Source organism: Artemia sp. Qi Xiang Cuo, chromosome 1 (genome assembly GCF_049724085.1).
Source record: "Artemia sp. Qi Xiang Cuo chromosome 1, ASM4972408v1, whole genome shotgun sequence".
Taxonomy (NCBI): domain Eukaryota; kingdom Metazoa; phylum Arthropoda; class Branchiopoda; order Anostraca; family Artemiidae; genus Artemia; species Artemia sp. Qi Xiang Cuo.
In genome coordinates this window covers 61,596,221-61,617,611 of record NC_142794.1, presented here as the reverse complement: position 1 = coordinate 61,617,611, position 21,391 = coordinate 61,596,221, and the positions used below count along the sequence as shown (strand labels likewise).

General features: G+C 35.4%; 1 protein-coding gene across 1 annotated transcript in view; it reads left to right on the top strand.

Annotated features, from left to right (window-relative positions):
• Window positions 1-555: 555 nt before the first annotated feature.
• The window catches only part of LOC148956558 (maltase-glucoamylase-like), a 137,182-nt gene continuing 116,346 nt past the window's right edge, over window positions 556-21,391 (top strand). Inside the window, exons 1-4 of the mRNA XM_089085959.1 lie at window positions 556-796; window positions 7,481-7,629; window positions 11,267-11,368; window positions 16,064-16,224. Coding sequence (XP_088942085.1) covers window positions 571-796; window positions 7,481-7,629; window positions 11,267-11,368; window positions 16,064-16,224 — 638 coding nt within the window. The 5' untranslated portion in view covers window positions 556-570. The remainder of the gene's footprint in view (window positions 797-7,480; window positions 7,630-11,266; window positions 11,369-16,063; window positions 16,225-21,391) is intronic.

Genomic DNA, 21,391 nt, shown 5'->3' with positions numbered 1-21,391 from the left:
CGACTCCCAAGGGTTGTTTTTGGGGATAGTCCTGAACCTGACAAAAATAAATGCAAAACATATGCGGTATGAAAGGACGTCTGTCCTGAGCTTCGTGCACATGTGTATTGCGGATTATTCGTATAGTAAAAGTTTTTGAAGAAAGATTATTGTCTTATAATTCCGTGTTAAGAAATGGGCTTTAATTTCATTGGCTATTAATTTTTGGCGCATGTTTTCAAGCCAATCACATCATTCCTTAAGCGTATATCAGAAAGGAAAGTGTCGTCTACCACCAATTGGACAAGAGCAAGGTGTATCAAATATGGAGCCAGTAGTAAGAACGCAAAGCTTAATCGTATCTTATGTGTGAAGTTTTAACTCAGTAAAGAGAAGGAATAGTTTTTGAGCAACAACATTTTTACAAGTAAAAACAGTGTTTCTCTGTGGTAGCAATGATTGTTTATCGCTCGACGCCTCATCGTATCATAAATGCTATACATCTGCTGTTTAATTTTCCTTATCTTGAATTTTCTAAACATTAACAGAAAATATCTGAGGACTTCGTTTAGTCTTTTTTTATCTTTCGAAATGGATCCGAACGATAGTGAAAATGGACCAACTGATAAAGCTGTTTTTGAAATAGAACAATGTGAGAATGTCGAGAAAAAAGAATGGGGATGGAAAAAAATAGTTTTTTTTGCATTTATAGTGACTTGTGTGATCGCTGCAATTGTTGTCCCAATTGTTCTACTTTCAGGAGCAACTACTCCGCTAGAATATCCAAAAGCTGAGGAAAAAATACCGTGCCTTTTAGGTAATGTACAGCATGTGGTTAATAAATAATGTAATAAAAACGTAAAAAAAGGGCGGTGCTTAGTTGCTTCATAAAGGCAGCTACTATATCATTTAAATCTAAAAACAATTAAAAGGAAGAGCTTTGTAAGAAAAGTCTTTTTGGCGTTGCTCCTTCATTTTATTTGCAGACGGTGCTTGCCTGTATTTTGGGATGGATAGTCGGATTGACTGGCATAAAAGAAGATTAAATACCAACACCCATTTTGTTATTTTTAGTAGTCTTGTAAATTAGTTATTTTTAGCGATTTTCCTTATCATTGCCTAGATTCATGAATCAGGCAAGAGCTCTGAAAGAAAAAATAAATAAAACTAAACAGTTTGAGTTTTAAGTGAACAATAAACCTAAGAACAACAATTGCAAAAAAACAAAAAAATAACTAGATAAACAACGCAGAAGGGCTCACTTAGCAAAAAGCGATGTGGCTCACATGCACAATTCTTTATTTGTGTTTTTATCAGGTCTCATTGTAAAGAATCAAGAGTCACAAGAAGTTGAGGGAGGGTTCGATTGTAATTTTCTTTTCAGCTATAATGGATTTCTGAAGTTTCAACACTGATCGGTGGGGTGAGGGTCCCGACTAGTATAAATGGCCTGTTTAAACAAAGGCTTCATAAGTGAATTTTAATAGAAAGAAGGACATGTCATACCTTGTTGAAAGGAAGATTGTTAAACTTGTGTCCACTTAATTGTTGGATCCTGAGGCCCATCTCAGTGTATCCCGCCAAACCTAAATCTAGACATGTCATGCGTCTTACGATCCTTGGTTGTTTCCGTCAAGCAACTATTTGAAAACAATCCATATCTTGTTGAGATTAGGACCAGTTGAAGACTTAGGTACACATAATTGTAATGCTAAAACAAGGGTTCTGGGCTAGAATCTCCCTCCTAGCAACTTTGTAAAATATAGATATTTTTTAGCCTGTTTTGATTTGTGACTGTTTAAGAGGTAATATTAAATGATTAGATTGCTGTTTCAATTCACACTTTATCCAGCAAGTTCACAATTCTTTATTCGGTTTTGGTTTCAAAAAAAGTTGACATTTTTGGATTTTCTAGGATCTATACGATAAGAAGGACACGTTGTACCTTTTTGAAATAAACACTGTACAAAGATTTAGGTTCAAACAAGTGTGAGGCCCCGGGGCCCAAACCCCTGTACCACTAAACTTTATAACTTTTTGGACATACGTAGTACTTTCGAGTCATCGTTGTTTCTATCAAGTATTTGTTCAAGGACAATTTATGTCTTGTTGAGATAGGAATCGATGGAGGATTTTGGTATCCATAATCGTAAGGCTCAAAGGAGGAATCTGGGTCCAAGCCTGCTCACCACCAAATTTGTAAAAATGGGTAGTTTAAAAAAGTTTTTTGCTCATAAATGTTCAGTGATAATCTAGAGATTTGTCTTAAATGATCTGATGACTATCCCAAATAAAAAACATAGCAAGTGCACATTCCATAAATGGTATTTGGTTTCCCTCAAACTTGGTATTCCATTATTTGTTATACATTTTCAAAATTTGGTTCGATCACAGATTTTTCTACGTAATGCAGAACAGTGTGCAAAGTAGACCCCTGGAACCAAGATCTTCTTTTAACCCACATCCAGGGCCGGATTTAGATCTTTGGCACCCCTAGGCCCAAGCAATTGTTTTTTCGGGGAGATACAGAGATTTACAGGGAAATCTCTGAAAACTCGGGGATGGTGGAAGCCCTGAACAGAAGGCAACTGACGAGTGATGAGCCAAAAGGAATGCAAGAGAGAGGTGATACCGAGCTCTCAGCTGCCATTCCTGGGAGACATATGACAGTTTATAAGCGGCTACGGAATTCCTGTGTTGTTTTCAAATCACTTTCCTGTGGATAGGCCACATAACTGCCTTAAACAAAAATGTAGTGAGTGTATTTACTACACGTGATGTTTGGTTTCACTGAAAGTTGGTATTAACAGGACCGTGCATAAACTGTGGGGATCATAATGTTAGGGCCCTGGTACCTGCTCCCCTCCACTCCTCCTCCAACTTTAAAAGTATTACCTCTAGTGATGACTTTAGCAATGGGTTTGAATGATGAGATGACTCTGCTAAATCAAAACACGGTAAGTTTATATCAGTGCCGGATCTAGATTTTTTCTTGGAGGGGGCAAATGTACGTTTTTGCCACACCTTCAATACTGTAAATATTCCAATTTTTGTCTAGAGTGAAAGTTGAATGTATTTCCTGAAAAAATTAAGGATATTTATTTATTACATTTATGCTATTTATCAAAAGTGCTGGCTTGATCAACTTATAATATATTTCCACTATTTTTGAAAGTTGTATAGTATTTTCCGTTTAAACCTAACTCTACTCTCTCAAATATAGTAGACATAAGCCTAGCTAAATGGTAGTTGGCTAAATTAATAGAATAGGAAGCGTAAAATCTATGAAGTACATTTTTGACAATGGCGTTGTAGTTCATGTTGTCAATTCTACCAATTCACCAATTGGCCTTAAACTTTATATTTTTAATTCAAGGCAGATATTTAAGAATTAGGTTATTCTTCATATTCCTCGCCATTAATGATACAACACGAGCTTTAAGACACATATACCTTAAGAAGCCTATGCACAAATTACGGACAATAAAGCACTGTCTTAATTCAAGCATAAGGTGATTAGAAGAGTCCATAGTCATACCCGCCTTATCTTGGCATTCTTATTGCCTCTCTTTTCCTTATTATTCTTCTCTTTATTTACAGTGCTGTCTCTTCTTTCCTTAAAAGAAAATAAAAAAAAATGACGCGTGTATACCTGAATTACTTCAAATCTTAGTTAAATAAGAAAAATAGAACGGTGTTCTGTCTAAGCTTTATTAGTGGTATTCGCCTTATTCACATTAATAGCTAAAAATGAATTATCCTTATTACTAGGCTATATTATTATATAGTATATCCTTATTATCCGTCAGTTAAGACAAGCCAATATACCAATTAAAACAACCTTTTAGCTTTTAGAAAAACTTTTATTCGCATCTTTCACCGGCATTGAGTCTCTTAATCATTAAATGTAAACTAATCCATGTGTAGGTATAACTATGATTATGCTAACGTTGCACGGCAACAAATAATATTGATTTCTGTAGCTTAAAGCTTACAACTTTTATTTCAACACTGTTTCAACATGGATCACTAACGTAAATATCACTTTTATCGCAACTGATCAAATATTAAACAAAATAAAAGCGTCAATGTCTCATTAGGAACGTATGCTGGAATCTATTAAATGAAGTGGCGGCTTGTCTAAATCCCCTAAATCAGACGAATTATAGAGAAATATCGGGAAACTTGCAGGGGCATCAATTGGGGGATATATTATGAAAATACCGTTCTTTTGGTACTGTCATTATAAAGAAAAAAGAGCCCCGCCCGAAGATCTTGAAAAATACCTTCTTTTGTGTTTTCTTTAAAAATAAAAAACAACTTTGCCTCCTACATTCTTGTGAATTAGTTCCCATGTAAATATTTAACATTATTAACTGGGAGATTTACCTAACTGGGCAGCAGAGAACCGTCGACGCCTCGCCCACGCCAGTTAAAGCCCTCTGTCATCCAAATGCACAAATATACCCTTAAAGTGAAACAGGAGTGAAAGGCCAGAGGCTACTAAAACATGCAATTATGCTTGATAAAACACTCGGATATTACAATTTAGATAATTTTAAACATTAAATTAGTCCTTTTTTGAATGTTTTTTTTGTTGCTAATTTTACTGCTTAGCTTGTTTTGTCCCCCCAGGCAAGGCCGTATCCAGGGGGGGGTTACCCGGTTTGAGCCCCCCCCCCCCCGAAATTTTTGACCGAGTCGAAAATAAGTCGAAAATTAGTAAAAACCTAGATAAAAATCAGTAAAATTAGTCGAAAACTGCGTCAAAAATTAGTAACCCCCCCCCCGAAAGGTCAAAAATTAGTAACCCCGCCCCCCCCCCCGACAAAAAAAATCCTGGATCCGCCCTTGCCCCCAGGTGTGCCGTTCGGGATGCTTTCCCCCTCCTGCTCCCCCCTAGATTCTGCCCTGGTGCATGCAGGGGCGAATCTCCAGCATTTTTATTGGGGGGGGGGCAAGATCATATCTGGATAGTCAAAGGGCATTGGATGTATAATTTTTTTTTTCTACACATTATTGGATGGGGCAACTTCCCCCCCCCCCCTTGCCACCCCCAAACGACGCCCATGGGTGCATGTATCACAAGTGCTATTTGATTATGTTTTTGAATGAAAGAGTCGAAATATTCTTTGATCTGTTCAGTAGTTTTCAGTCCTTACAACTGAAATGCCATAACAGGAACATGAGGACTAATTCAACTTCCCCTTCCCTTGAGATTCATAAGGGTAGAAATGTTAGGCCTTTTTCAACTCAAAAATGGCTAGGGAACTCTCAGTGAGTGAACTCAAGTGATCAAAAAAGAGACCTGAACTAAAACGAATAGGTACGTATTTTGGCAGGCATCTGAAATCACTAATTACAACTATAGGACTCAAACTGCAAAATGAGACCCCCACAAAAGAAGGGAAAGCATAGACACAAAATTTAGCTTCCATTGCCACAATGTTTTCTGATTTAAACAAGAGTTAGCATCCAGGTGTTTCTAAGATTGTTTATTTCAAACCGAATGTTGAAAAATTGAAGTCCGAGAATCAAGGCACGTTAAGTACAAGTTTCACAAACGATGCTTTATTTATGCCAAAGTAGGTGTTCCAAAGGATTTCTGGAGTTACTAATTACAAGTATGAGTCTATAATTGCCACTTGAGTCCCCTAATTCCGTCACGTGGCTTTTGTTTCCACCATAGTTCCTATCGAAGGGTTTCTAGACACTTCTTTACAGATCTGAAGCTAAAATACAATAAAACACAATAGATGTCATTTTTCATGTTACTTTAATGTAGTAAGTTTGATTTCCTAATTCGTTTTTTTGTAATAAGGTTGCCATTACATATCTGTAAGTCGACGTTACAATAAAGATTAAAAAGAAAAAAAAAGTGCATATTTTACTAATAGTGTTAAATTTTCACCAAAACTGGCATGTTGCTTATAATTATAACGCTAAGATAGCTATAAAGCTCCAGACGGTCAAAGTATAGAAGTCCGAAATCAAAATATGTTTAGTTGATGCACCACATAAGTAATGACAGATGTAGCTCTGGTGATGCACACTCTGCAAAAATGTAGAAGCCACTCTTGAAATAACTCAAAAGGATATAGAGTCAAAGAAACAGCTGGTATTCAATTCCCTGTTTGTGCTGAAGGCAGCGTAAAACAGAAAGGTTTATAAGCTTTATATTCTAGTTTTTTCTATTGTTTTGATATCATTTTTGTAATTGGTTTTAAATATTCAAAAGTGGAAGCTTCAGATATATAAAGGGAATATTAGGTGAGACATTGATGTGAAATTCCAGCTTCATATCATTTTCCCCTCAAACAAGGGTCGTACTTGTGTTTAGTGTTTTTTTTTTATCGAGGTTTTCAGAAACTGAGTTTTGGCTTTAAAGTAATCCCAATATTAATCCATTAGCAAAATAAAAAGGGCATAGAAGTTCCTTTTTTTAACTCTCCGAAAATGTGCCAGTTCTTGGCTATAGAACCAAAGGGATTTTAGAGTAGGGACTAAAGGCTAAAACTTACTGAACTTTGTCTGGATTTTGCTTCACCCTGACAAAAGGCCTTCCATGGGAATTCCCAGAAGTTGAAGGTTAATTGAATTCAAAATCATTTTTATTTAATTTAAGAGGTATGTAGATCAATTTTTACTGAATATTCCAAGCCCTGAAAGTAGGTAAGGGATAAAGAAAGAACCATAAAAATATCTTTCGAGGATCTATTTTTTCGTTATATCCCCATTCCTAAAGGTTTCGCGCAGGTGGCATACCCATTTTCATAGTTCACAAGAATTCACTGGAGAGGAGGGGGGTTAAGAGGTTGAAAAATGGCATATTACCTAATTTAGGGTGTAGGCCGAATTCTGAAAGTCTGAACAATAGTTTTTCAAAGGTAGCAAGCAGTCATTCTTCTGAATTTTTGCCGTTTCATGACCTAAAACGACTAGATCTATTTTTGAACTCTTGTGGACTTATTTTAGGCGTTCGCTATATGATTTTTTTTTATTGTTGCTTACTGTGATTACCTGTTCTGTTCTATCTTTGCCCAAGATCTAGTTGATAAAATCTTTCTTGAAATTGTGTAGATTTGGAGGCAATTTAAGAAAATTTATGAAAAATATGTTTTCTAGGAACACTTAAAAGCAGAGTCGCAAAGGGGGAGGGCATATTTCCACAAGTTCTTTATTTTTATTGATATTCTGTAATGTGATAAACAGCTTTGAAAAAGTTGCTAATCACTCCTACTATAAGCTAATTCTGGCAGTAATTCTATTGAGTGATAGGGAGGAGGAAGGGTGATTTTTTTTTTTAAGAGGGAGAATCTTTTAACGTAAATTAGAAACAAATTTCAACAACGAGGGAAAGAGGGACTGCCCTTGTTATTCTCAAAACTTTAAATCTGTTTTTAACTGCAGAATAATATTTTTGTAAGTAACCAAGATGACAAATTCTTGACAAAGCGAAGAAGGGTGACTATAGGGAACTAATAAACATAAAAAATTATAGGTGAAGAATATGACCGAGCTAGATGTGAAGCAGCTGGTTGTTTCTACGATGAATCGGGTGCTGATATTCTGAAATGTTTCTTTCCTAATCAGTATGGTATTGGATATGAAGTAAATGAAGTGCTAGAAGAAACAGATTTTGGTACAAAGGTAATGTGTAGAATAGTTGCATTATAAACGAGAGGATGCACCAAAATATCACGTAACTTCTAAATTGCAACTACTGCTGAAGTAATGCGTTTCTGCTTAGTTAGGCTTTGATTTTGAAAAATAAGATTTAAGATCCAAATAAAGATTTCAGAGCAATAGACAGTTCCTCTTGAATCATTGCTGCGTGTCTGAAAAATCGGAGAACCTAGTATAACGTAAAACCGAATAAAAACCTATAGCTATTACATGGTAAACAAAGTCGAAAACAATACCCAATAGAAAAGAAAACAAAAACAATAGCAACCACCAGAGTTAAATTTGTTACTGCTAGACATCCTTTCGAATATAATCTGATGTTTACTCTCACTAAGCTTGCAATGCAAAACAAGAAATAAAGTAAAAAAACGATAAGAAATGATAAACAGTCAAAGGACTGGAATGCAAATACTTTTTAATAAAATAACGTGGTTCAACCTTCCTCCATCACTAGGCCAAGCAACGAAAACACCCAATTAATCAACTGTCTTTTTCTTAATGAATCTCTCCAACAAAAAGGCCAAATGGATCCAGTATTACCAAACTGAGACCAAGCACGCTGCACCAGCACATGACTGTATTTCAATGTTATAGTTATATAGTTATGCTATAGTTATATAGTTATAATTCAATAGTTATAGTTATACAAAACAATCTTAAATATGTTTGGGTTCAGTAAAGCACAAATGACGCTATAGCCTTTAGAAGGTTTATGGCTGTTATTACTTTTCACGTTTTCTGCTTAATAACTAATTTGTTGGATTCTAATCTAAATTCTTGGGTTGCAAAAGATGGACTGAGCGTCGATTGTATTAAACATGCTTATTGTATAATTTTTTCAAAATTTAAAATCAATGTTTGTGATGGTTTCTGAACCAAGTTTTTGAGTCAAAAGTAAATGTTTAGATAGAACCCTCCTGGAAGAAGGTTCCAAAAATTTTGGTGAATGAAAACAGCATAAGAGAATAAATATATATCAGAGTTATCACTCAGCTTTCTTTATTTCTGAGTTGTTAAAATCTTCTATTTGTGACTTTGACGCGAAAACATGCGTGGTGTGGAAAGGGAAATAATATTATTTCTACAAACTAGAAATAAACAAAGTTGAATATTCTCCCTCAAGATTCCCTGATAGTGTCATCTTAATACCCTTACCTGCTCTTGAGATATTTTACTTACACCCTTTGGACAAACTGAACGCAAAAAACATATTTTGACCTATTTCAACATCCTCCTCAACATTCGTGGAAGGTTTCATCCTAGAACTCTTTGACAACCTGGATGCACACAGTGTCTTTCGATTTAGCTCATTATCAGCCTCGACTCTCTTACAGTTCCAAGCCCCCCCCTTTCCATTATGAAAAAAATGTTTAAACATAACCAATTTACGTCATGTGCAGTCACTTTCCAGTGGTTGAGTTTTTTTTCACCACTGAAGACATACCTTGTTGGAGTTTTCGACTTTTTGATAAGAATAGCTACCTCAAAATTTTCAATTAATGTGTTTGGAAGGTAGGGGGGTTGGAGAAGAAATACAAGGGATGGGGTTTAGTTACTCTTTGATCGCTGTAGACTCGTAAAATGCGGGACATAAGTTTAAATTTCCAATCGACTGAGTCCCCTTCAGAGTTCCTATGCCGGCCCCATTGATATTAGGGCATCATGAATGCACAAAGTTATTTAGTTTTACATACCTCTCAACTTGAAAGGGGCAACAAAAAGGGGCAAGGAGTGGGTCTGGCTGCCCTTCAGTTGATTTGATTCTTGAAAAGCACGCTAGAGCTTCAGAGCCTTTCAGCTTTTGAGGATCAGCCCTATCATATGAAGTAGCTCTGCTCTGAGAGAGAAACTAAATAAAAAGTAAATAAATAATACATTAAAGGCTTAAAGATCTTTACTACAGACAAGTCCAGCTTTGTACTTGAGGGCAACCCTGCGTTCAACAGAGAATATTTCAATTAATTATTAATATTTCAATGAATATTTCAAAATAAAATTAACTACCATAACTTATTGAATGAGGGTAATTATTAGGCCCGTTTTTTAGCACTAAGATCTTACATCTAAGATCTTACATCTTTCTGCAAAGATCATCGTTTTTTCAACTCATATTTGTTTTACGAACTTACAGCTCACTAATGCTAGCAAAGAGTGTAAAGACCGCCACTGTTCTGCTATATTGAACAATGATGAGAGAACTTTGATTATCAACTCATCATTCTTCTCAGACCGCTGATCAGAGCAGAATGATGAAAGACATTTGCATAACAATGACCAGAGATGTAAGATTTTAGTTCAAAGATTTCACTTTTAAGCGTTTTATGAGAAAAGATGTAAGATCTTAGCACGTTGATGAGTGAAAAAGCACCCCTATTGTGCTCTGTTGAGTACGAGATGAACATCAAATGAATAAGAGAAAGAAAATCTTGCAAACTCATAGAACCTGTGAAACTGACCAAAAATATTGCTAGCTTGTACTGATTGAAAAATATTCTAAGATTTTACTATGGTAAAGGCCAAGAATAGAAGCTCTTCAGGAGAAGACATCCTAGAACAAAAAGAGACACTTTTTTATATTGGTAATTTTATGCTTATGGTTTTATTCTTGTTTTGACGTTTCATCCCGAGTCGCCTTTAATGCTTTCATATAGCTGTAGGTCTAGAGTATGCAAAAGAAAACTGACCGAAAAATTGATGGAATTCTTACTTTATAATATGCAACAAGTTTCAATTAATCATATTTCCGTGTTTTCCCCTTGTTCATCTGCTTTTGAATCAGTCTTTATTGATTGGTATGTTAGTTTTTTTCTACATAGCCTAAGGCCATATAAGACTTTTTTGTACAGGTCGAGATTAGGGACTGCTGAGAAGGAAGCATGTTAATAAAACAGTTCTTGCTTCATAATATGTAGAATAGCTGTAGCTAACACAATTTACATGCAGCTCAGCTATACTTTACTCCCAACCCCCATAATGTGCAAATATACAGCCGAAATTAGATATCTCTCATGTATTCTCCCAATGCACATCTCTTGTTTCAACCCGTGTACCCGATGAGGGCATTCAGGTGAGCCTTTCAGAGAATGTTGAGGGGAGTGTTGAACTCAATCGAAACACGTTAAAGTAAAGTGTATACATCTCTGTGTGTGCACTTCGTAGGTACGTAATTTTAACTCATTTCTAAGGAAAATTATATTCTATTGATTTTATATAATCTTTTATGCTCTGTAATTTTAGTTTCTGTTATTTTTGTGTCATAATTCCTACATTTGATTTGAATTTCAATTGAAAACATATTACTTTACTACGATGCAAAAAGTCTATAAATTTCTCACTTTATGAAATTTAAAGCCAATCGACTTTAATGTAATATTTGTTTTTCCATCAAATAAACAAATCTCTTGTTTCTCATTGTTGATGAACCCAAGATCTCATTATGAAAAATGAGCAAATATGATCTGTTTAACCCTGTGACTCCTAATGTGGAGTCAACATCTATTTGACAGTAAATGGAGTCTGAAGAGTCCTAAATAAAACCCCTTTGCCATGTGTTCGGCATATTGCTAATTCACTTATCATTTTAAATTTTGCTTGATTTTAGATATCCCTTTCTCGTCTCCCAAGAAGCTTTTTGTTTGAAGAAGAAGCAGAAGAACTGTTGTTTGAAACTACTTACCATTCAGAAAACGTATTGTCATTAAGGGTATGTATTTTCAAGACAATATAAGTCTTGACTTATAATAGAATTAATTAAAAAAACTTTTTCCAAAAAATAAGTTTTTTAAAGAAAAGTAGAGAACTCCATTAAACAAAAATGAGCAAAAATAAAAACAAATAATCTACCAAGCGTTAAATTACCTAAAACCAGTGTCCATAAGTAAAAGGAGCCAAAAACGAACAGAAATTACAACAAATAACCGATTCAAACTTAAAACTCAAAAACCCCTATGCCTCTCCTAGGCCAGAACAAAATTTGCACTTTACTGAAAAAATATAAGTGTTTTTACTTTTATAACTTTAATAAATCAAATAATATTAACATTTTGATTACTAAAAATCAGTATATGTATATTAAATTGACAATGCACATTCATAAAAAGGGCACTAGACCTTTAAATTTCCAATCGAATGAGCCCTTTTTTAAGTTTCTACGACAAATATTTCAATAAAAACTTATATGCCCCCAGGGTATAACTTATGGACCTTTCGCTGAAGACGTTGGGGGGAGTGTTCTACTCGAAGATATAATTTCCTGAACTTTAAACAGAGTTGAACAGAAAGACTATCTCAAAATTTTGATTGAATTTGTTTGGGGAAATGGTGGGCGTGGAAGGGGTGTTAGTTGCCTTCCAATCACTTTCGATTATTAAAAAGGACACTAGCCATTTCAATTTATAATCGAATGAGCCCTTTTAGAAGTTTCTACGACAACGTGTTCTATAAAGACCTTATATGCCCCCAGGGCATAACTTACAACACTTGGCATGAGGGTTGTGATTGGGTTATCATCCTCAAAGACCTAATTTACAGAACTTAAAACTACGTTGAATAAAATGGCTATCTCAAAATTTTGATTGGATGTGTTTGGGGAAAAGGTGGCCGTGAGAGGGGGGTTAGTTGCCCTCCAATCACTTTCGACTATTGAAAAGGGCACTAGCCCTTTGAATTTCCAATCGAGTGGGCCTTTTTTGAAGTTTCTATGACAACGCCTTCTGTAAAAAAAACCTTATACGCCACCTGGGCATAACTTACAACCCTTGCCCTGAGGGCTGTGGGGAGTGTCCTCCTGAAAAACGTTAATTCTATGGGGAAATCAACTATACTGAACAAAATGGCTATCTCAAAAATTTTGATTGGATATATTTTGGGAAATGGTGGGTGTGAAAGGGGTGTTAGTTGCCTTCCAATCACTTTTGACTATTAAAAAGGGCACAAGCCACTCCAATTTCCAATTGAAAGACCCCTTTTCGACGTTTCTATGACAACTTCTTCGATACAAAGTGCCCTGGTCTAAAGGAAAAAATAATAAATAATACATTGTACCAACGTCGTTCTTATATGCCCTCAGGGCATAACTTAAAACCTTTGCCCCAAGGGTTGTGGGGGAGTGCCTTCCTCAAAAACATATTTTCTATCTGGAAATCAACTACGCTGAACAAAATGGCTATCTCAAAATTTTGATTGGAAGTGTTTGGGGGAATGATGGGCATGGGGGGGGGACTAGTTGCCCACCAATCCCTTTCGACTATGAAAAAGAGCACTATCCACTCCAACTCCAATTTCCAATTGAATAAGCCCTCTTCGAAGTTTCTACGACAACTCCTTCAATACGAAGTGCCCGGGTATGTGAAAAAAAATACATTGTGCTAACATCGTTCTTTACTTAGGCAGCTCTATTGCGCTGCCTATGATACAAACATCATGTTTTGCTTCGAGCTCTTGTGCTTTTTCTTCCATGCCACCAGCAACAGTTCCTCAAGCTATTTGAAGCAGTTGGAACAGGAAGAAAAACTGGCAGTGGTGCAAGCTGGGGGTGGGGCATAGACTCTTCTTGATCTACACGCTATGGCCCCTGTATTTTGAAAAACACCTTTTTTAGGGTATTTTCATAGAATAATATCTGTTTTGGTGTTTTTATTGAACAAATTGAAAAGACGTTAAGGTTAACCCCACCCTAGCTGTTTAAAAATACATTTTACAATCCCCCTACTTTTCATGGATGGATTTCATGGATTATTAATAAGTTATATTAATAAACTTATAATATAAACTCGTGCTTTACAATGATTTTTTTTTACATAATCTTGCCTCGGTTTAGGTAGTTAATCTGTAACTAAGACATAGATACCCGAATCAAAGCGAAACAATGCTTTAACTTCAGTACTGGTAAGGTGTTTTGATTAAGAAATTGAAGTCCAGGAATAAAATAACGTGAGAAGTAGAACTAAGTTCTAGAGGCATTAATAATGGAAGCTAAGGGATAGTAATACTCCACGAAGAGCAAGGGTAAACCGTATAAGAAATCGAGGTTTCTCAGCAAGCAGACCGAATCTATGACTCAACTATGGATTTCTAATTCTTTTCTGACAATCAGTTTTCTGTTTTGCCGGGAATGATTTCTCAATTTAAGATATTAAATTATGACAAATTCTACCCGCTTAAAAATCTCATCTATTATTTTGTGCAAATATTGTTAGGTATAGTAAGAGCGAGCGAGAAAGATCAATGCCGCCAATTAAATTATAAATCTCCATTCGTGGCTGAAAGAAGAGATGAGATTAATGACAAATCCATGTTCAAGAGATTGATACATCTTATTTCAATTTTCGAACCAGAGACTGAGTTATATGAATTCTAAATTCTTCCCTAATTAATTGTTCAAGCTGTACTACAGCAAGAAGCGCAATTATCCTTACAAGCGTATTTTGCCCATATCCGTATATATAAATAGATGGAACTCAAACAAATCATTTACAAAAAGTATAAGGCCTGAAACACACTTGTCGTTTTTTACCGAGTGTTTTTTTTGCCGTCGCTACTCTAGCGCCTACAACATTGGTGGTAAGCATTCTGAAGACGCAACAACAGTTGATCAGAGATCTGACCTAACAATCAATTTTAATTAACAATTATTATTTATCCATGATTGAAAAAAGAGAAAAAAATCCTTATATTGTGGCTGGGATACAAAACTGGTCAAATTTCGTAGTTTTTACCCCTTCTTTACAATTACTTCCTTTAGTAATTTAAATGGAGATGAGGCATTTATCTAATGAGGCAGGAGGTGCCTGGAGCAAGCTGGAATAATTATGATGCCTCCCGCGTATCAAAATCGGCTTTGCTTTTTCATTGATATAATTCTTGAGGTAATTTGAAATTTCAAAGCAGTTGCAAGTTTAGGAATAATTATTCCGTATTCGTTCATTGAACGTATTTCGTATTTTCATTGAAAATAATTGAAGAAAAAGGCAAAGTTTTCACACTTCAAACAAAAATCTAACTCACTGAAAAAAATACTGTGCCCCCCCCCCTCCCCACTATATTCATGCGAATTTACTATACGTAAAGGCATTAGGGGAGGGGCAGTTAAACTAGAAGCTACTCTTAAAACTAATATGTAGAATTGTTTTTATGTAAATAAATCCAAATTTTTTAAAAATAGTATTTAGTTTAGAATACACAAATTAGATTAACCTTCATTTTTTATTTATAATAATTAGACTTTGATTTGCTTAGGATCGAAAGCCTAGGCTAATTTGGGTTCAACCACCTGACACTTCAAACTTTCTTGGATTTCTAGACACTTCCCAATCGAGTGTTTTTTTTTTACCATTTTCAATTCCTTCCCAGAAAAAAAAAATCATTTATGGCTTACAATTTTTTTTTTTTTTTTTTTTATGTATTATGTTATTATTTGCAAAGAGACTCTCTCAATGCAAAGACAACACCAGTCGTCAGCAGACTATCTTCCTTGGATTTCTCACAAAAACGATCGGTAAAAACGCCGAGTGTGTAAGCATGTAAATAGTTCCACAGGCCACCACCTTGGCATAAGCGTTAAAACAAAGGATTGTTTATTTTACCGTTCGTCTATTGCAGTGACTGTGGACGACTCCACATTGTTTTGCCGAGCGTTTTTTCTTTACAGCCCAGTGTCTAAGCGACAATGCTATCCTAAACAAAACTTAACAAACGCTCGGTAAAAAAAACAAAAAAAACAAGTGTGTTTTGGCGCTTAATAGATAAAAATCTAGCTGTATTTTAATCTAGCATGAAACAGATTATGAGCAGTGAAAAGTAACATTTTCAAGTTAAAAGCTACATTCTTGTTTTTATCAAAGGTAGATTTTTGGCATCCTGATCTTCTTGAAATCATACAAAAAAAATGGTATTGATCTGGAGGTATAGTAAGCACATTTTATCATGAGAGAATTGATAAGAATCCAGAGATTCCTGGGGATCACGATTTCTGCTTAAAATCTGCCCATGGCAAGCGCGTTCAATAACGATCTCATCGACATTCATTTATTAATATATTTATCAGTTATTTATTCATTATCGTTTACTTGTTCATACTTATTATCATAAATCATTCAATAGCAGTAAACATTCTATGTATTACCGGTGCTCAAAAAAGAATATGTGCCATGTTTTTCTTGTTTATGCCTGCTGTCCTACAGGCCCTTCAGCTATTTAAAATATATCTAAACAGTGCCAGTACCCCCTTTTCTGACATTTTTCTGCGTACGCTAACACAAAAATGTAATTAGTATGTCTCTACCAATCAGGACATATTTATTACTCTTATTTTCATGGAGTTTTCAATTCACGTAAGTTTTAACTATCGGACACCTTTTCTGATATTATGGCTGTTAAATATTTTTGCTGCTTCTTTTAGGTTTATGATAAGGCGAAAGGATTTAGAAGGCCTCCAATCCCCAGCATTCATTTACCTAGCCCAGTATATTCGGACACACGAAAATATTCTGTCAAAGTGAATAAGGATGCTACTGGACAATCGCTTGCAGTTACTGTCACGAGAGAAGATGGTGGTGTTTTGTAAGTGTTTTATTTGGGTTTGCGCTTATTTATATACTTTTGTATTAGTTTTCATTGGAAATTCCTTTCAGGTATTTTTCCCCGGTCGACATGTTTCTGAGATGAAAAACAGGCCAAATATTTTCTCAGCTGTCTCTATAATAAAAGTAATACTTGTGTAAAAAGTTTGGAAACTTATCGAAATTCCTAAACAAAATGATTGGTTAAAATAACTTCATTTTATTTTATATTTTAGGTTAGAAGCTGAGATTATTAAAAATGTTATAATAAATTATCGCAGTTTCACTGCTTAACGGCATTTTAGATTAGAACTTGAGATTATTAAGAATGGTATATTAGATAATTGCAACTTAACTGCTTAATGCCGCCGTCTGAGAATCATGAAGACGGAAAAATTGTCAAAACTGAATAGCTCAGCGTCAAGTATTGCTCACCATCAGACCGAAACCGACTTTTTTCAAGCAGTTCATGGTAATTAACTGTAAGTAAGAAGCGAATCGGGCCAATAGTAACCGAAACTTCAAATATATACAGATCAATATAAAATTCATTTAGTTTAATGCTGCCCATCAACAGCTATGAGCCTGGGAAAATTAAAAGAAATAATCTCAAAGAGAAAGATGGGTCTATGGCCAATAAAAGAAAACGAAGAGAAACAAAAATCAAACGAACATTTCGCCCATATTAAACAAGGCGTCTTCAACGTAGAAAAAAACCCAACTAGAATCTAAAACTAAAATAATAAAAGTAAAGAATATAAATAGAACTAATACGGACTATATTATGAATTATCGCTTTTTCTTAGCAAAATATCTAAAAAAGGGAGTCTTTCTTGTTTTTCCAACTCTAGCGTAAATTTAATAATTTTTTTTTTATCAAACCTGTTTAAATGGCCAAAAAACAATTTAGGGACTCTAATCCATGTTCCCAAAAGCATAAAATGTTGTCCATGAACTTCCCCAGAAACAAGGGGCCCGATGAAAACGCTGAATAGCGGACATTTCAATAGAATCCAAGAACAAATCAGCCATAATTGGGTTTAGAGGATCACCTATTGGTAAACTGAAGACCTGTTGATAAAATAACCGAAATAAAAGGAGTACTTGTTGACCATAGAGACTAATTTCATAATGACTTCGACATTCATGCTTGCCATAGTTACATCTTGTAACAATTCAAAATGTTTCTGTATTCTCTTTTTTTAAATAAATTCACATTTTTGTACATCACGATTTGTTTACATAAATACGACACCAAAACTGCAGAGAATTGTATTGCCATCTATGCGACAATATTTTAATTTGTGAACAGCAGAATTTTTCTTCAGAATTTTTCTAAATAAGATGTTTGAGTCCCTAAAAGTGGACGAAAAACTGTAGCCAGCCATTTTCCTAATTTGGAAACTAGAGAATGAATAGTTGATACAATAGGGCGAACAGCATTATTCTTATGGATCTTAGGCAAACCATAGGTTTTGGCGCTGATTAACCTCTTGGGAAAAAACTTATTATAAAATTGAGGGATTATTTTAAGTTTCTTTACAGTATTTCCAATGCATGTCGTGTTTCTTTCGTGTATTTTTCTGTGGGATCAAAATCCAGTTTTTTTTAAGTGGCCTCATCTAAGATGATGGCTTTCACTTTTTTTCATAATCTCTATTGTCGATTATTGTGATTGTGTTGTCTTTATCTTGTTTTAATTGTGTAAGTGTTTTTATGTCATTTCTGGTGATATTATTCTGAAGTTTCTTCTTATCAAATTTGTTTAAATGTTCCACGATTTTGGCTCTAAGTTCCTGTGGGGCATCAACTTTGTCCACAGAGGACATAATACTTAGAGATTATATTAGAATAAGGAAACGATAAAGGGAAGCAAAATTTTCGCCGTTTTTCCAAAATTTCTGTTTGCTGCATAGTCAGAGATCTAGACAAAATGTTCTTGATAGCAGGACCAGGACAGAATCGAGGACAAAAGGCATCAAAATATCAGAATCTCTCAAATAACAATCCCTTTAATTCATCACCCAAACAACCCTTTGAAAGGTGAAAATCATGATTAAATGACTTGATAGCCGTATCCTTAATTTTCAGAAAAGTTCCAACGAAATTTTCTTCAATAGCAGATTTTGATGATAATTAATATCTTGATAAATTGAAGCGTCTCTGTTTTGTTCGGTAATGACATGATTTAAAGCCATGATACTTAATTTGTCTTTTAATTTCTTTTCATTTTCAATACCAAAATTAGTCTTTAATCTAAAATATTTAGGAATGACTGCTTTAGATCTTTTATTCCCGAAAAAATTTCCTTGATTTTCTAAGAAGGGGGGGTAACACCCTTAATGATTCACCATATCAGAGAACCCAAGTGTGGAGGTTTGAAGCTTCTATCTACAAAAGTGTGAAATTCTGCGTTTTCTCCAAGAAAGGTCGATGCTAGGCTAATTCTCCTCCCCCTCGAAAAATTCTGCCTGGAAAATTTTCCCTTGCTGAAATCCCCCCTCTCCCCAGATAATTCCCCTCTGCAGAAAGTTCTTCCCAAATAGAACATTAAGCAGCCAACAAATGAAAATAATGAAGAAATGAAGGAATTTTGGAATATTCTTCCATTATTCCAAAATATATGCAGAATGTCGTATAGTATTTAATTTTACATTTTGAATGTATTTTAATTCTTTTTTCATGTTTTTGGGGGTTGAGTTATCATAGCAGGGTAAGATCAAGTTTAGCATTGGGGCTGTAGGGGTAATATTAACACTGAAGGCAAACTTATTATACATTTCGAAGTTTTTTAACAAAACTGATTTCTCAAATTTTTTTTTGATATCATAGGGGTTAGAGGAAGGCTGGATAACAGAAAAAGAACCAAGAGGGGGGCTTATTGCCCTCCCCATTAGCACTCAGTGTTAAAAAGGACTCAAGAAATTTCAATTTTCTATCGAATGATTGCCCTTCCTAGTTTCTAAAATAGCCCCTTCCATTCGAAGTGGATACGAAAAAGGTTTTTGGCACTTTTCGAGCCCTTTTTGGGCTGCATTTAGAAAAGAAGTTATTTTTTTTTCATTTTCTTTCTGCATTGAAAAGCCCACCTGATGTGTATCAGGGAGGTTATCAGGAGCATCCCGGTGGCTCTCTCGGACCACAACTAACGGTCATAAGTCAGTGTAAAGAGTTGAGGGCTTGTCGACAGGCCAATAACCTCTCTTCATAAAACCTAGTTATTATGGAATCAGCAATTAATAGCCTCAGAAATTGAACTGACCTAATGATGACGATTGCTGCGAGCCCCCGGAAATGAATTTTGACGACGAAAGACTCTTTCTGAAAAGGATTCTGGAACGTGAGAACTTTGAACCTGGAAACACAGACTGACAGAATGAATAGTGCAATGAAGACCCTTGAAAATTACCCTAATACATCCCTGAATTTGGAACTATCGAGTGCGAAAATTACCGTCTGTTGTTGTCTGAAAAGAGCGGGCGAAAAATACCGGAGCCAACCTTGTGGTCAGTACGGGAGATAGGAAATTCCTCTCAAATTATGAACCTGTTTGTGACCGTATCTTGCGATCACGTTTTGCTACTAATTTTACAAAGATGACTTGCGGTGTATGCCCTTACTAACGAAGTGAGTGAACCAGGAAATAATTCTGTCTACCAGCTGTCGAACGATGTTGCTCATAAGGCCCACTGACACGATATTGTGGTGATATGTGCGGACTTTAATGTGAAGGTTGGAAGTGACGCCCAATATCCACCCACAGCGATCAGCACACATGGCCATGGCGATTTAAGCGAACAATGTATGCGTCTCATTGACTTTGGTACTATGCATGAGTTAATTGTTGGAAGTACTTGGTTTCCACAAAAGACGGTTCATAAGTATACTTGGAATTGTCCCGATGGCAGGACCAGGAATAAATTAGATCACATACTTATTAGTAAACAGAGGAGACGATTCCTTGAAAATTTTAGAACGCACCGCAGTGTACACTGCTTCTCAGACCATAAACCTGTGATAACAAAGTGCAAACTGAAGCTGGAAGTTGCGAAGAAAACCTGCAATTATGTTCAAAAGTTTCATGTTAAGAAGCTTAATAACAAAGTTCTGCAGAGAAAATATGTTCTTGCACTGTAAAATAGATTTGCTGACCTGGAATTTGAAGATTTCAATGCACAGAGCATTGATGGACTTTGGTAGTCTGTGACGCAGTGTATTAAAGACGTCGACGCTGAAGATGTTGGGTATAAGAAGCGTAAAAAAGAAGAATGGATTAGTTGTGCTACTTGGCAGCTTATAAGGAAAAGAGTAGATATAAAGGTGCTTGTTGATAAATACTCATCTAGTCATTTCTGTAGTAGCTATTATCGTGATATTTTGAAAGAACAGTTTAAAAATGCTGCTCAAAAGCTAAAGCAGTTTGTAAGGGGGGATAACAAAGCACATTCTGAGGACCTCGTCACTGAAGCCAAATAAGCAGCAGGTTGTGGAGATAATAAAACCGTGTACTTATTAACAGAAAAGATAACAGGCCTCTGAACAGACGTCTGCCCATTTTCGAAGATTTAAATGGTCAGCTTCTGACCCATCAAGAAGAAGTGACAGAACGGTGGAGACAATACTTAGACGGTGTTCCCAACCAGCTCATCTCTCAAGAAACTCCTGATATCCCAGATACGCCACTCTTTAATCTTAACATATATTTAGGTTCAATTCTTTACGATGAATTTCACAACGTATATTCAGGTCCAATTCTTTACGATGAATTTCACATTGCTCTTTAGTCCCTAAGGAATGGGAAAGTAGCTGGTCACGATGTAATCTCGCCCAAATTACTTAAATATGGCAGAAAGGCTATCAGAAAACCAATTTTCGGTCTAGTTACGAATATATGAAGGGCTTAGGATATTCCATCTGAATGCAATAGATGTATGCTTTTCAAAATTTTCAAGAAAGGAAAGAAATCAGTAAGCGATAACTGGAGAGGAAAAGTACTCTAGGACGAATCGAAGTAAGGTTCTCTGCCAAATAATATTAAACAGATTTCAAACATCAGTAGATTATGTTGTAAGAGATGAACAAAATGGCTTTCGACCAAATCGATTGTGTTGTGACTTTATCTTCACCTTTCGGGTACTGCTTGAAGAATCAAACCAATGGCAGATACA